The 13,619-nt window shown below is 39.6% G+C and overlaps 1 protein-coding gene across 1 annotated transcript in view; it reads left to right on the top strand.

The window, feature by feature from the left end:
* SORCS2 (sortilin related VPS10 domain containing receptor 2) overlaps window positions 1-13,619 on the top strand; it is a 536,229-nt gene that overhangs the window by 165,476 nt on the left and 357,134 nt on the right. The window contains exon 3 of the mRNA XM_059470167.1: window positions 8,716-8,783. Within this exon, the coding sequence (XP_059326150.1) occupies window positions 8,716-8,783 (68 nt within the window). The remainder of the gene's footprint in view (window positions 1-8,715; window positions 8,784-13,619) is intronic.

A 13,619-nucleotide genomic window follows, 5' to 3' on the forward strand; every position in this document is an offset into this window, starting at 1 on the left:
AAAATAAAGAAATATAGATCTCATTTATCAGGGTCTACAATCTTTCCCTGCTTGTATCTACTTGATCTGAGGGTCATTTAAAACGTATTAGAGATTTAAGATAGGAATGCAAGGCTAATTTGAAACCTGGCTCTAAGATGACTGATGATGTTATTATACTTCATAGTGGTTAAACTAAAGCACAGTGTCTGTATGACGAGAGGGATCCAAAATGATGTGCTGAAAGAGCTGTTCCTTTTCACAGATAATGCTGTATAATTCCACTTAGCTTTTTTATGTTCCCATGGCTCTTAAAGTAATGGACACCTAGGGCAGAGGCTGGGTGAGGAAACACAAAAAGCTGGCAAAAACTCAGTGCTCACAGATTGGAAATCTCCTGGTTTGGCTTCAAACTGAATGTGGAGAACTTTCCAGCACTCCCTCAGTCGCTTCCAATGTTTTCTTTGACATATTTGGCCCCTGACCAATTTTCCCAACTGCTCCCAAGCCCTCTCTAATAGTCTCCTAACCCACTTGGATGTTCCCTCTGCTCCTTTACACCCTTTCCATTGGCACGGATATGAAGTTCTGCTGCTTCAGGAATAATGCTGAAGATAAATGTGCTTTCATCCTTCTTCTCAAAGGGGCTCATTCCCAGTATTTTACAGTAACTGAATTCTGTTAATGCCATTTGAGGTGTTCCAAATTTATTGTGAATGGGGCCGCAGGGAGCAGGCAGGCTTGGCATTGGGTGGGAATGGTTCCCTCTCACATTACGCTGGGGCAGTGTGTTGGTGCTTCTGAAATGAATTATTTTAGCAACATAAGTAAGATGAAGCAGTTAAAATGAAAGGCAGTCCTAGAGAGACTGACTTCCACCCAGGAAAAGTGGGTGGTGTTAGGCCTTGTCTATCCCTGTGTGAAACTGCAGAGAGTATGGTCCTTGTTTGGAGAGGCATCCAGGCACTCCTCACTGGAAAGGTGATCAAGCTGGGGGACAAGGGGACTTCTGTTAGAAAGTATCTGGGGTATCAGCCCCAGATCTGTTTTGGGTTATTCCTGTTTTACTAGGCAGCCTGATTTTTTTTTCCATTCCATTTAATCCTCCTTACTCTCTTTTTTGTGTAATTTTCCAGCTTTAGAATAAGCAGAGTTAAAGTATCTCTGACGATGTAAATGCTGATTAGTACAACACACATGCTCCACATCACAAAAGGTGTGAAACAAGTTTTGCATCTGCCTCTGCTTTGTCTCTGGTCTTCTGACTGAATTATTAATCAGCATCACTCTGTCACTGTAATAGAACTGCCTTGGTCTTTAGCATGTTTGTCCTGGCAGAACTCCTTTCAGGTAGGAGTGTGCCCAGGTTCCACTCTGTAGACCATGTTCCTATGTTTATCTTTCTCATTCATACAGAACAAACTCAGGCACCTAATATTCAGTTAATATAAATTTCAGTCCTTATTCATGATGAAGAAGGATATTATACAGTGTGGTTCTTTGGCTGATCTTCATGAAGTATCAAAGTCCTTGCTTCCATGTACAGTGTTTATAAAGCCTTTTTATGATAGACAATTAGGTCTCATTTGAACACCATTAGCCATTTCAGAGATAATGAAATGTTATTTTGAGGACATTGTAGGTTGATGAAACCTCTGGTAAATATGATGTTATTTGGTACAATGATACTTAATCCTGTGGTTCTGGTGAAGACAGAGCAGCTGTGAGGGAGAGTAACCAATATGAGCATGTCTGCCAACAGCCCTGCGTCAAAGGAATGCTCTGCCCAGCTTGTGGTATCCTCCTCTATTGCTATTTCCATATGATTTTTTAAATAAAAAGCATAGTTATTTTTATATGTAAATGCTTTTCTTTAAAAAAAAAAAAAAGCTCTGGCCTTTAGAAACCATTTAGTGATGCAGATTAGAAGCTCAGTTTAAATTTTTATATTTTACTATTGGACTGTAACACTAAATGAGAGACTGGGGATATTTCACAAACTGCACTTAAAATCTGATTTTTCTTTTCTGGTAGTGAATAGCTATATAATAGTGATGATGGAGGTAAACAGCTTATTTATAATATTGAATTCTTGAAATATTTGGAAGAGATTAAAGATGCTTTACATATGCCATCTTTCAATGTTAACTCTGCTTCCTCTTGAACTTTCATTGGAATGAAAAAGAATATTCACATAATAAGTTTGGTTCTGCAGGAAGGATTGCTAATTCAATTTAGAATACATTAGTAGGGAAGATAAGTAAAGCTAGTCCGTGTTTAAAAAAGAATCACAGTTAGGGGACTAGAGAGACAGGAAACAAATATCCTTGCTTCATGCTTTAAAAATTTATTCTTTTGGCATGTTTGCAAATGTGGTTTTAAGAACTTATCAAATGCTATGTTAAATATTTAAACCTAAAAATTCCTCTGGTTGTGTAATAAAAGGCAATGACAGAAAACTGGAGATTTTTGTGTCAGAGGTGACATTGTTTGAGGCTGTTTGAAAAAGAACAGGAAGTTTAATTAAACAACTAGTTAAAATGTTAGACAGTTTCCACAGCTGCAGATTTGATTCTAATAATTCAGACTGAGTTCCCTCCCATTTGCTTGAGCAAGCTCTGCATCTGCAGCATGCCCAGAAATCTTGGCCCTGCACCTACTGGTTCTAGAAAGGAGCAGCAATGTGAATATGTTGAAGTAGCAGCCCTCCACATTGGCTGACCAGTTCTGCATAAACTTTGATTTTTGGGGTCTGATCATTAATAGTTATATAATAACAGTCTCTCTTCTTGTGTGGGTGGGTCAGGCAGTACCACAGAAATCTGTGCCTATCCAGCAGCCAGCTGCTAACAACTGCACTAACAGCCCAGCTGCCCGAGTTACAAGATAGGAAAATATATTTGGGAAGCCTCTTTATTTATATAGCTTCCCCAATCTTATATTTTTTTGTAGTTTTTTGTTTATTGCTGTTCTAGATGCATCTATGCCATGGACTTGTGATATCAACTGATATGGTTACTTCAGCCATATGGCTATCTACTTCTCTGTTGAATATGATTGAAATCAGTCAGTTGATTTAGAATTAAAAGGTAGGAATGAGGAGCTTAACCCATACATAAACAGTGTCATACATATGGAGTGGTATCACAGAAACAATTTTCTTAGGAGCTTGCATTGAAAATCTGGCATGAGCTGGTAAAGGTTGATGGTGATGATGTTGAAGACTTGTGTTCTGTGCTTGAACTGTAGGCTCCTGAAGGCAGTAGATTTTCTTTTTGTCCTGTGTTTGTACAGAGCTAACAGAGAATAATCCTGTTCTGTGCTAGACAGTGGATTAAATCTATTTGATACCTAAAGTTACTTCTCTGTATGAATGTTTTCAGGGTCAATGTGTGAAGTACTATGTTTAAAATGGTTTTGAATCTGGAAGCAATCACAACCACTGCTTTTATTCAGCTCTTGTGGATGAAAATACCTCTTAGAGAACAGGAATTGAGTCATTATTGTGTCTTACTTTGAATTATGAGTTAATTCACTGTATGGAATTATTACTAATATTTAATAGAAGTGCACTGGTATAGTCAATGACTTCATACACAGTAAGTCCTCTCGTCTCCCAATACAATTTAGTTGGAACAAATAGAAATCTAACTCTTTCAGTATTTCATATTAAATCATGTATTGCTTTTATGAACTTTATTACCAGAGAGGAGTAGAAACTTATACAGTGAATTCTTAATAGCTCAAATAATGGTTTAAATGTTTGCTTTTTTACCTTTTATCATAGTGCTGCAATAGAGTCAACCTAAATGCCCTTTTTCTGTTTAGTTTTCCTAGCATAATCAAATTATGATGTAGTTATTAAGAGTAGTATGTTAGTCCATATAATAGCCTTGTAGTAATGTACCTTCATATTAATAATTTCCTGAATTTTAGTTTTCTCTTAAGAGTCTTTGTTTTAAATAAGAGATGTGAAAATTAACACTGCTCTTAGCATGATGATTGAAGAGCCTGCTGCTGCAAAAGTGGAAATAGCTTGAGGGATTGGAGCAGTAGGTGGCTGCCTATAATTTGTTAGGGAGATTTTTGATTATTAGGTGTCAAAAAAGTTTTGGAATTACAGGGGGTGGTAGTGAAAAATTAATAGGATGTTCCTAGAACCTCTTGATCTCCCCAAAATAGTTGTGGTGTACAGTGGAATAGTTAAATAGCTGAAAAGGTGAGTGAGGCTCTGTTCTTGAGCAAAACAGCAGCTTATGTTCCAGTCATACAGGGTATTAAGTGCCTCTCATAAACACTTCTTTGGATTTCAGTGGGTTCATTCACATGAATTAAATTAAGCAGATACTAAAAAGTTTGCAGAAACTTGAATCTGTCTGAGGAGTTTATTTTCCTGGTAGCTCTGGCTGCCCAGAAGTACTTACAGCATGCTCTCACTGTCTAAAAACTTGAGAAAAGACAAAAACTTGCAATCATACTTATAATTGTGCATTTGAAAGTATGAGATTTTTGCTATGAAACTTGTACATAGATTAAAAATATCCCAAAATCTAAAATCGAAAATTTCAGGGGTCAAATAAAACTTTATCTGTAACAATCTGCATGTAGATAGAAAAAGAGAGATCTTTGTTAAGAGTGGTCCATGAAAAAAAAGCATCATGGAGGGAGCATGGGGAAAAAATAAAATAGTTTTCCAAAAGTTGATGTTTATCAAAAAGAAAACGACTTTAGCAAATCCTCCACAGAAAGATAAAATATAAACACCAGGAAAGGTGATTGATCTAGAATTCATTCCTTTTTCCCTTCTCAGCCCCCTTAGCTTGCATGGTGATGAAAACAGAGGATTAAAATGGGCTTCTTAAAGCCAAAATTTTATTAGGAAATGATTAAAAGCACATTGTGTCTTGTAAAGTGAAGTTGTTCTCTTTTCAGCCCAGACTTGCTGCAAAGCATTTTCAGAGGAGAGCAACGGGAAAGGAGAGGGGATAAACATAGATCATTCTAACTTTCATTATTCACCGGTAATAATATCTGGAATTTTCCATTTGTTTTTCTGGTCTGTCATTCACTGAAAACCCAGTGCACCCCTGAAGACAGCTTTATATCCAGAAAGAATTTTGGATCAAAACTTATTCAACTCCTTTGTTTGAAGAACAGTTTGGAGCTGTGGCTACTGAGAATTCACACAGGCGGAACGAAGTTATGGAAGCAGGGGAATGATGTGGGAGAATCAAAATTCCATCTGTGCACCCTACTGTCCCTCTCCCCACCAAAAAAGGAGGGGGGAGGATGAGGTAGAGAAATTTCTGAAGGCCCAACACAGAGAAGTTGACTGAAGCTAGTTATTTCTTCCATGGAAAACTAACTTCTAAAGCACATTGCATTTGATTCTTGGAATTCATAAGGGATTTATCTACCATACCATGGCACATAGAGAGAAATACTGGCTTTATGGAGAGGCCTTTACCAAAGGCTTTGGTAAAGAAGCAGGTTATAGAGTATCAATTTTGTGATAAAAGCTGTAAGTTTTCACTTTCTTTTTTTCCCTTTCAGCATTTTTGTCCAGAAGCACCATCAGATATTCACAGGTCCCTAGAGCACAACAGTAATCATTGTTGTCATCTCCATTGTCATACTCTGGGAGGGAACTCAAAGAAATATGGGTGAATTTAAGTTTAAATGGTTTAAAATGGATTCACAAGTCTCTGGAAGTCTGAATGGACTGGAGATTTCTAGATAATCCTATAAATTCAACTTAAAGTAAAAAAATCTGATAAATCTTAATTCTCCTTCATTGCCTACATTTAATTTAGCTGTAAAATAATAAGAGAAAAAAGTTAAATTTGTTGTTGCTGTCCATGAGTGATGGTAATATGAGGTGGTTAAGAATCATATCCTTGATCACTGCTCAGTTGCTGCTGTGTCTCTCCCCACCACAGGCCACCCAAGCACTTTCACTAGAGAGCCATGTGTATGAACCACTGGCTTCAATCCAGCCTGTAAAATCCTTGTAATTATGGAGTCTCATTAAAATGAAATTAGTGAAACAGGCTTCTGCTCTTAAAAATGATGGGTAGAATCCAGAGATCCTGAAGACCTTTATGCTTTCACTGTGAAATAATTCTTTCTGTTCTTTGGATCTATCTATTAATTTAGAAAAACTGCCATTATGGTCAGCCTGGATCCTGTTTTCAGGATCACTTGAAAAGGTGCCCTCATGCAAAAGGACTGTGCTGTAAAATCTGTTAAATAGCTGGCCTCCATTATTCAGATACTGGGATGAAATCCACTGGCAGAGTTGACATGATGGTTAGCCCCTCAGCAGCTTCATTCTTCTTAATTCATGACAGGAATCTGCTAATGTTATTAGAGAGTTCAGAGATAGCTTCTGATGGCTTTGTTTTTCCTACTAAGTCATTCTCTCCACTTCCAAAGTGCAAAATAAGGTATTTAAATTTTTACATTAATTTACCAGTCAGATTGGAAAGTATTGACATATATTTTTTCAGAGCTCTGACTCAGTTTAAAGCACCAATCCTGCAGCATCAAGAAGATGTTTTACTGCTTATGGCTGCTCCCCACTGCAGTTTGCAGTTACCTGAAAGCCATTCAGTTGAGGTGTGTGGAACAGCAGTGCCTTTCTGGTTTGGTGTGTGCATGCCCAGATGAACTGCAGCTAGCCAGCAGTACCAGGAGCCTGGCAGTCTTCAACATTCCTGACAGATGCTGAGCTACAAAAATGGCTTTTCTGGAAGGTTCTTTGTTGATGCATCCATACAGGTTATGCTCAAAGCAGGTAAAACTGAAGATGACACCATAGGATTTTCTGTGTGTGATTTTAACCTGTTTAATTCAGGAATGGAACATTGGGCTTAGCCTCTGGCAGGATGGCTCCAACACACATTGCTGAAAATTATCTGAATTTTAAAATTTCTAATTCTAGGATGTACAGGGATGAAGAAAGTTGGTTCACCAAGTTCAGGATTCAGCCTCCATTTCTGCATAAATGGAAGGAAAGAAAGTATAATCTTTTGTATTTTTAGGTATTTTCTTTTTTGTTTTCATGTACCAAGTATGCATTCTTGTATCTCTTAAAAAAAATAAATTCCAGATCAGTTTTTGTGACTTAAGAGGGATTATACTTGTTCGGAAAGGCACATTCTGAAACTTTTTCCTTAATAATTGGAGCCGATAGATGCTCCCAGTAGTGAAATTTCTTTCTTTTTCTTCTTAACTGCAAGCACCAGTAAAAGCTGTAGTTAAGACACTGATGATACAATAAATAGCTGACCTGGTAGAACATGCTTGGGCTGTAGCCAGGAATCTCATCCACAGATACAATCTCCTTTAGAAAATGGTTCTTTCCCTTTGCTTTGTAAGTCTTGTAGTAACCTATTTTTTTTTCTTTTTTTATGCCAAAACTTTTATTTTTATAAGTAATCAAATCCCAAAAAAGTGATCTGGTAAGTTGTGGCTCTTTTGAGAATAGGAGTGAATAATACTTGTGAATTATGGATTGTTCCCACTTTTGCTTATCTCAATATGTGTTGTGAGTTTATTAGGTTTGGCTAACCCTTGAGTGAGACTGGTATTATACCTCAGTTCTGCAAAACACTGAATTATTTCCATGTGATAACATCTTCAGTCTGTAATTCTGTTTTCTTACAATCTCCCGCATACAAGGAGTGCAGCATAAATGTATCATTGGCATATTTAATTATCTGAATAATCAAAGTGAACACCTACAGTTGCTGTTTGCTGTAGATTTCATCTGGTGGTCAGAGCAGTGCCAGGTAAATAACAGCTTGCCCCAAACTGTTTGAGACTGGTATTGACCCCACATTAAAGAAAGCCTCCAGCTGTGCAGGGGACCAGCCTGTTCTGCCTCTCTGGGGTTGCCATGGGCATGTGGCTCTAAGAGCCACAAATATGGACTGGCAGCAAATGAAAGAAACCTGTAAAAGATCCAAACATAAATCATAGTACTGAGCTTGATACACTGCTTGTGGACTACAGCTTTACGTTATTTGACCAGTAAATTTGTCACTTGTTGAGCAGATGGAAAATATTTCTTGCTGACTGTTTTCAAAGGATGAAGATGTTTTGTGGATAAAATTTGCTTGTGTGTTTTGTTGGCTGTTGCTGATGCAGATGAGTAGTTTATTGAGCACAGAGCTGGTTCATGAAGGGGAAAAAGTGATTCTTCAAGAAATGAAAAGTGATAGCTATGAAAGTTGCATTGCTGATTTTGTGAGGAAGGCCAGAGCTCTTTTTCCCCCTGATTTTTTAAATCTGGATAATCAAAGTTAATCACCATTGTTTAACATTTGGATTTAGAAAAAAATTTGTGTCTGTAGAGTTGCCTCCTAAATTTAAACAAGCAACCAGGTTGTTTTTTCCTAATCAGAAAGTCATAAAGATTCCTTGAGGACTGTCTGGTGGTGGTGGTGGTGGTATTTATGTGACAATTCCAACTCCACTGTTTATGTGAAATGGGCAATCTTTCACAGTCACCAGGTTTGCAGAAAATTTCAAGTGCTGAAATCACTCTTCCCAGAAAGAGAAATGAAAAAGCCAGGCTCAAAAGCAAAACTCTAAGAGTTAAAATGAGGTCAAATACTTCTCAGGTTTTCAGAAGCCTCGCTTTTGTTTTTCCCAAAATCATGCTGCCCATGTCTGTTTCTGTTTCTACATCAGTTTACATATTTAAATCTATTTATTCTAATTTTCTTTTAGGTGATCCTGATCCTTACCAAGTATTATCATACTGACATGGGGAAAGTTCTGGAGAGCTCTTTGTGGAGGTAAGTCCTCTGCTTTTTCTATAATCTTCACTCCTGTCGTTCTTGGAATAGATGCATCCCTTCCTTTTCCAGACTGCTGCTGGGCTGAGTTGGTAGCTGACTGATGCTACTGTGGTAAGATTATCCAGATTGTCATCAGCTCCTACTCCTTCTCTTTCTTGGATGAATTTCCTGTTGTTGAATTAGAGTTTGAAATGAGTTTTAACAGTAGAAACAAAGGATGATGGAGAACACAAGGTAACTTCTTGATGCTACTTTGCAAGCTGCCATGTTTTTCCTTTTCCTAGAAATTGTGCATCAAACTTACTCAACAAGTTTGAAATGCTTACTGTGTTGGGATGTGTCCTTTGGGAATTCTTGCTGCTTGAGTAGTGTACTGAGGTTAGTAAATAATCCTGCTTTGGAAGTAGTTAGGATTGTCTGGATGAAGTATACCAGCAGTGAAGGTTATATTGTGTTTTATGACACCTGGGAATAAATAGTAATCCAAATAAATTTCTAAACTGATTCTTATTCCCATAATACTTGTGAATTAAGATGCCAATATGCTTGTTGCCTGTGTGTGCACAGATTGCACAAAATTTTCCACAACAAATATTTTATGGACCCCTCAGGTACATTTGAAAAGCTAAAGTATTTCACTGTTATCAATAAATGTGATACTACACCAGTATTTGCTCTGCTGGTTTTGCTGGTTATCTCTAGCAGTAGAAAGGACAGGAGAGTTAAATTCAAATGTAGATCATAAGCTTTTGGTCTAGAAACAAATAGTTTATCTAAAACCTCATGGTTTAGGTACGTACAAACTTCATGCTGCCCCAAGAGCTTGTTTGGGGACTCGACCTTCAGCTGTGAGTGTAAGGACCTTTACAGAGATAATCCAAGAAAAGGACTGGGTAGGGGAATAGGGAGTGGGAAAAGTCTGTTTCCAGGACATGCTGCAAAACAGCATTGTTACTTATTTTGAAAGAGGTGGCCTTGTTTTAGCTGTGTGGAGTTTCTCAGTGACAGTGCTTCTGTAACAACTTGTTGTCATACCAGTGTGTGAATATTGCTCAGTCTGGCCAGGGCCAGTGGACCATGCAGAATAAGGGTATTTCTAGTTATAAGAAGGAGTTATTCAGGAAAGGGAGTAAGATCAAATGGAGACTGCCCTTTTTAGGGCTGTGACAGTTTATTTGTAACTATCCTTTAAACTTAAAAGATGCAAAATTTATTGCACGTTTGTTTCTGTTTTAATTTTTGTCCAACATCTTGTGCAAATAAGACAACCAAATGACAGTTTGGATACTCCCAACTGCGTAAGCACACATTGCTTTTCTGTTATTTGTCAGTGGCCCTTACAACATATGCAATATATTTCAAGTTTTCCAATTCATACTTCAGAGTATCTATCATAGCCTTTTAAGCATTTTCAGTTGGATTCTTCAAAATAAACTCTTTGGTCTTTTAAAATAAACATAAACCAGGCTTCAGATAATGTTTCTTTCTTTGGAGAACATAAACACTTAAAACAAGGTCATCCAGACCTTGCTGACAGCTGGTGTAAAGAACTGGTGTGAACTGCATTCAAATAAAATTGATACGAGCGTGCATCATCTGGAAATTGTGCCTTTTTACTTACAAGAAACAGATGTACCAGATGCTTTGGTACTGGCACAGGTCAGGTCCTGCCCCAAGGGCTGGGCACAGATGTCCCCAGGGCTCTCTCTCAGTGGTGTCAGGCTTTCGGGATGTGCTGGGTGCCCATGGCTCCACTTTAGTGCAGCAGCAGGGATGGGACCTCGGGGGACTCTCCTTGGGTATGTCTTGCAATTTCACAGGGCACAGACCAGCCAGGGTCTGGGCATCAGGGTGCCCTGGGCTGTCCACTTCGTCAAGAGAGCCCTTGGGAGCTCACTCCTGGATGTGATGATGCCAGAACCTGCTGAGCCAGGGATGGGGAGGGAGGCTGGGACTTGCTGACCAGACCGGCTGGATGGGTTCTGAGTCGCCCGGTCCAGTGGGAGGTTCCCTGCCCATGGCAGCAATGTTGGAACTAGATGGTCTTTCAGGTCCCTTCCAACCCAAACCAAACCATTCCATGATTCTGTGGTTTCTAAAACCAAGGTGGAATAGCTGAAAGGAAGTGAGTGCTTAAGATGAGCTCTTGGGCCAGGGGGTGCTACCTGGGTGATCCATGCCTGGCTATGTTCTGGGCTCACCTCCTTCCTCCACCTCTGCCCTCTGTGACGAAGTAGAGACAGTTGTCAAACTGGAAGAGTTACAAATTGCTGGAAAAGTGCAAATCAGACCAACTATTGCAAAAGTATCAAGTAGTGCCCTCCCTGTTGAGATGTAGCTCAGTATTTGTACTAAATAACTGAATGAAGCTGAAGTCCCTTTACAGTCAAGGGACTTCGGTGTAAAATGGTTGGAGCTTCACCACTTTTCATCCATGTTTGCTGATGGAACTGTGGTGTTGTATTCATGTTGGCAGCCTGCCTAGAATGTATAATGTATATATTTTTCAATATTTTTTTTAATTCTCTTTTGCATTCTTATTTGTATCAAGCAAATATGCCATAAAACAGGTGTGAAAAATGATACAGGGTTTTTTTTATTAGCAGAGAAATGCCATTAATCTGGTTCTGTGCCCTAGTGGTAACAGACCCTCTCCAGTTATTTCCTGAATTGGCCCAGTGTTTTGTTCCTATGTTGCCTGGCTAGATAATACCAGAAATCATATTATCTAAGTCATTATGTGACTTAGTCACTAAGTGAAAGTAAACTAGTTTTATGAACTGATCAATTCTGACTAGGGTAATTTTTTAATGTTGATATCCTGATTTCTCTTTCTGGTCAGTAAAAATTAACCTACCTTGATGTTTAACAGTTATTTTGTTACTTGAAACTGCATCTTTCATCTTCTAAAACATATATCCACTTCATCTCTTTCCTTTTCTCCCATCACTCTGTGGTGGTTTGACAAGGAAGAAGTAGGAATTCTGGGATGCCGTGGTCAAACCAATGGGTGTTTGGATTTTGATATTGGCGCCTGGTATAGCCAGTGGGTTTTGGACACACCTCCGAGAACACACAGGGGTTAAAAGCAGAGCTTCGGCCCTGGGAGGCTCTCTTGGGACTTCGAGGGACGGAGGTTGGATCTCCCTCCCCCCGTCCAGCCGCTGCCGCTGGGCGGGGGAGGGGCAGCCGTGTGGTAGGCCTGGGCCTGGACAGAGATGGGGGTGAGGAGGCCTTGGAGGATGGAAGGGTGGAGGAGCCCCAAGAGACATCGGGCAGCCATTCCCCCCCCCCCCCCCCCCCCCCCCCCCCCCTTGGAGACAGACAGACAGAGAGAGAGAGTGCAAGAGAGTGCAGCCTGTGTTTGTGGCCGTTACCTTGAAATTTAGTAAACATGTGCTGGCAGCAGGCAGCCCGGCTGAGGAGATGGGGGGGGGGGGGGGCAGCCAGGAGTCCAGCCGCCTGGAGGAGTTTTTAACCCTTTTTGGACAATGAAAACCTTACAGAACATTAACCCTTCCTAGATGAGTGATGAAGGTCTGGACCAGAGAGAGAGAGAGTGAGAGATGTTGGAAAGATGGAGAAGATGGAGTGGCATTTTATGCTGGACTCTTTCGTGTAGCCATGGACAGAGCCATGTTTCCGTGTGATACAGAGACTGAGTCCAGGGGGAGAAATGTCCCAGAGCCAAAGAAGATTCAGTGTGGGTACCCCTCGGCCCCAGGGGGTATATAAAATATGGGGGGGACAGATGTCCTAAAGGTGAGAAGGTGAGATACTGTGCTTTTCTGGAACTGGACAAAGCATCCTTAAAAAAAGACAACCCTGGAAGCAGCCCTGATCCCTGTTCGGTGGTGAGAGCACCGGAACAAGGACGGAAAAGGCCACCACGACACACGGAAGGACTCCCTCTCCTCTTGAGGAACTGAAAGTTTGAGCAATCTAAAGGGTGGTGTTGGACCCAGAACTGGTGATTTTGGAGGATGTATTGTATTGGGAATTTAGGGGGGAGGAGGAGGAGAGTGTTTTTTGTGAGGTTTTCATTTTCCTTGTGTTTTCTTTTCTTTTTCTTTTGTGTGTAGTTTAGTAATTGTTTGTGTAGTTTAGTTAATAAACTTTTCTTTATGTTTAAGCTGGAGCCTACTTTGCTTATTCCTGGTCGCATCTCACAGCAGACACCAGGGAAAGTGTATTTTCATGGGGGCTCTGGCTTTGCCAGGCCTAAACCATGACACACTCAAAGAATTTTTTCCCCCTTGTTTAGTGGAACAAAGAATGAGAAGAGATGATGTAGTGATCCTTTTTTGTTCTTAGTGACTTTGGAGCTGCAGTCAGACTTTGAAGAGTGATCAAATGGTGAAAAACACCAGTCAGAGGTACATGCCTAGGTGGGGGAACTCTGTGTGAAGATGATGTGTGGGTGGATCTTGGTGACGCATTTTTGTACCTCTGCAGAGCATTGTCAGTTTGTGTAGGTAACTTATGCCTGCCCACATAAGTCAGGTTACAGGCTTGGGAGACCTAAATTTGAATTACTTTAGAATTTTTTACTGTTGAATAAATTGGGAAACTAGTACTGTTAATGAAATTATTAACAGGGTTTTTACTTGTAACAGCCATGTCTGGTTGCACTGAATTGGTGAAGATAAAATGCTGATGGAAGTATGCAGTTAAAAATACCAGACTGTGCTTCTTTAGTCAGCTACTTCTGATGCTTTCTTAATTTGCTTATTAAGTAATTGTCAAGGTGTAAATTGTATAATTATTTTACTCAAAATAAGGTAGGGGAATAAATAGACAACATTGGTTGCCTCCTGAATATAAACTAAAATT

This window comes from Ammospiza nelsoni, chromosome 4 (genome assembly GCF_027579445.1).
Source record: "Ammospiza nelsoni isolate bAmmNel1 chromosome 4, bAmmNel1.pri, whole genome shotgun sequence".
NCBI classification, from domain to species: Eukaryota; Metazoa; Chordata; class Aves; order Passeriformes; family Passerellidae; genus Ammospiza; species Ammospiza nelsoni.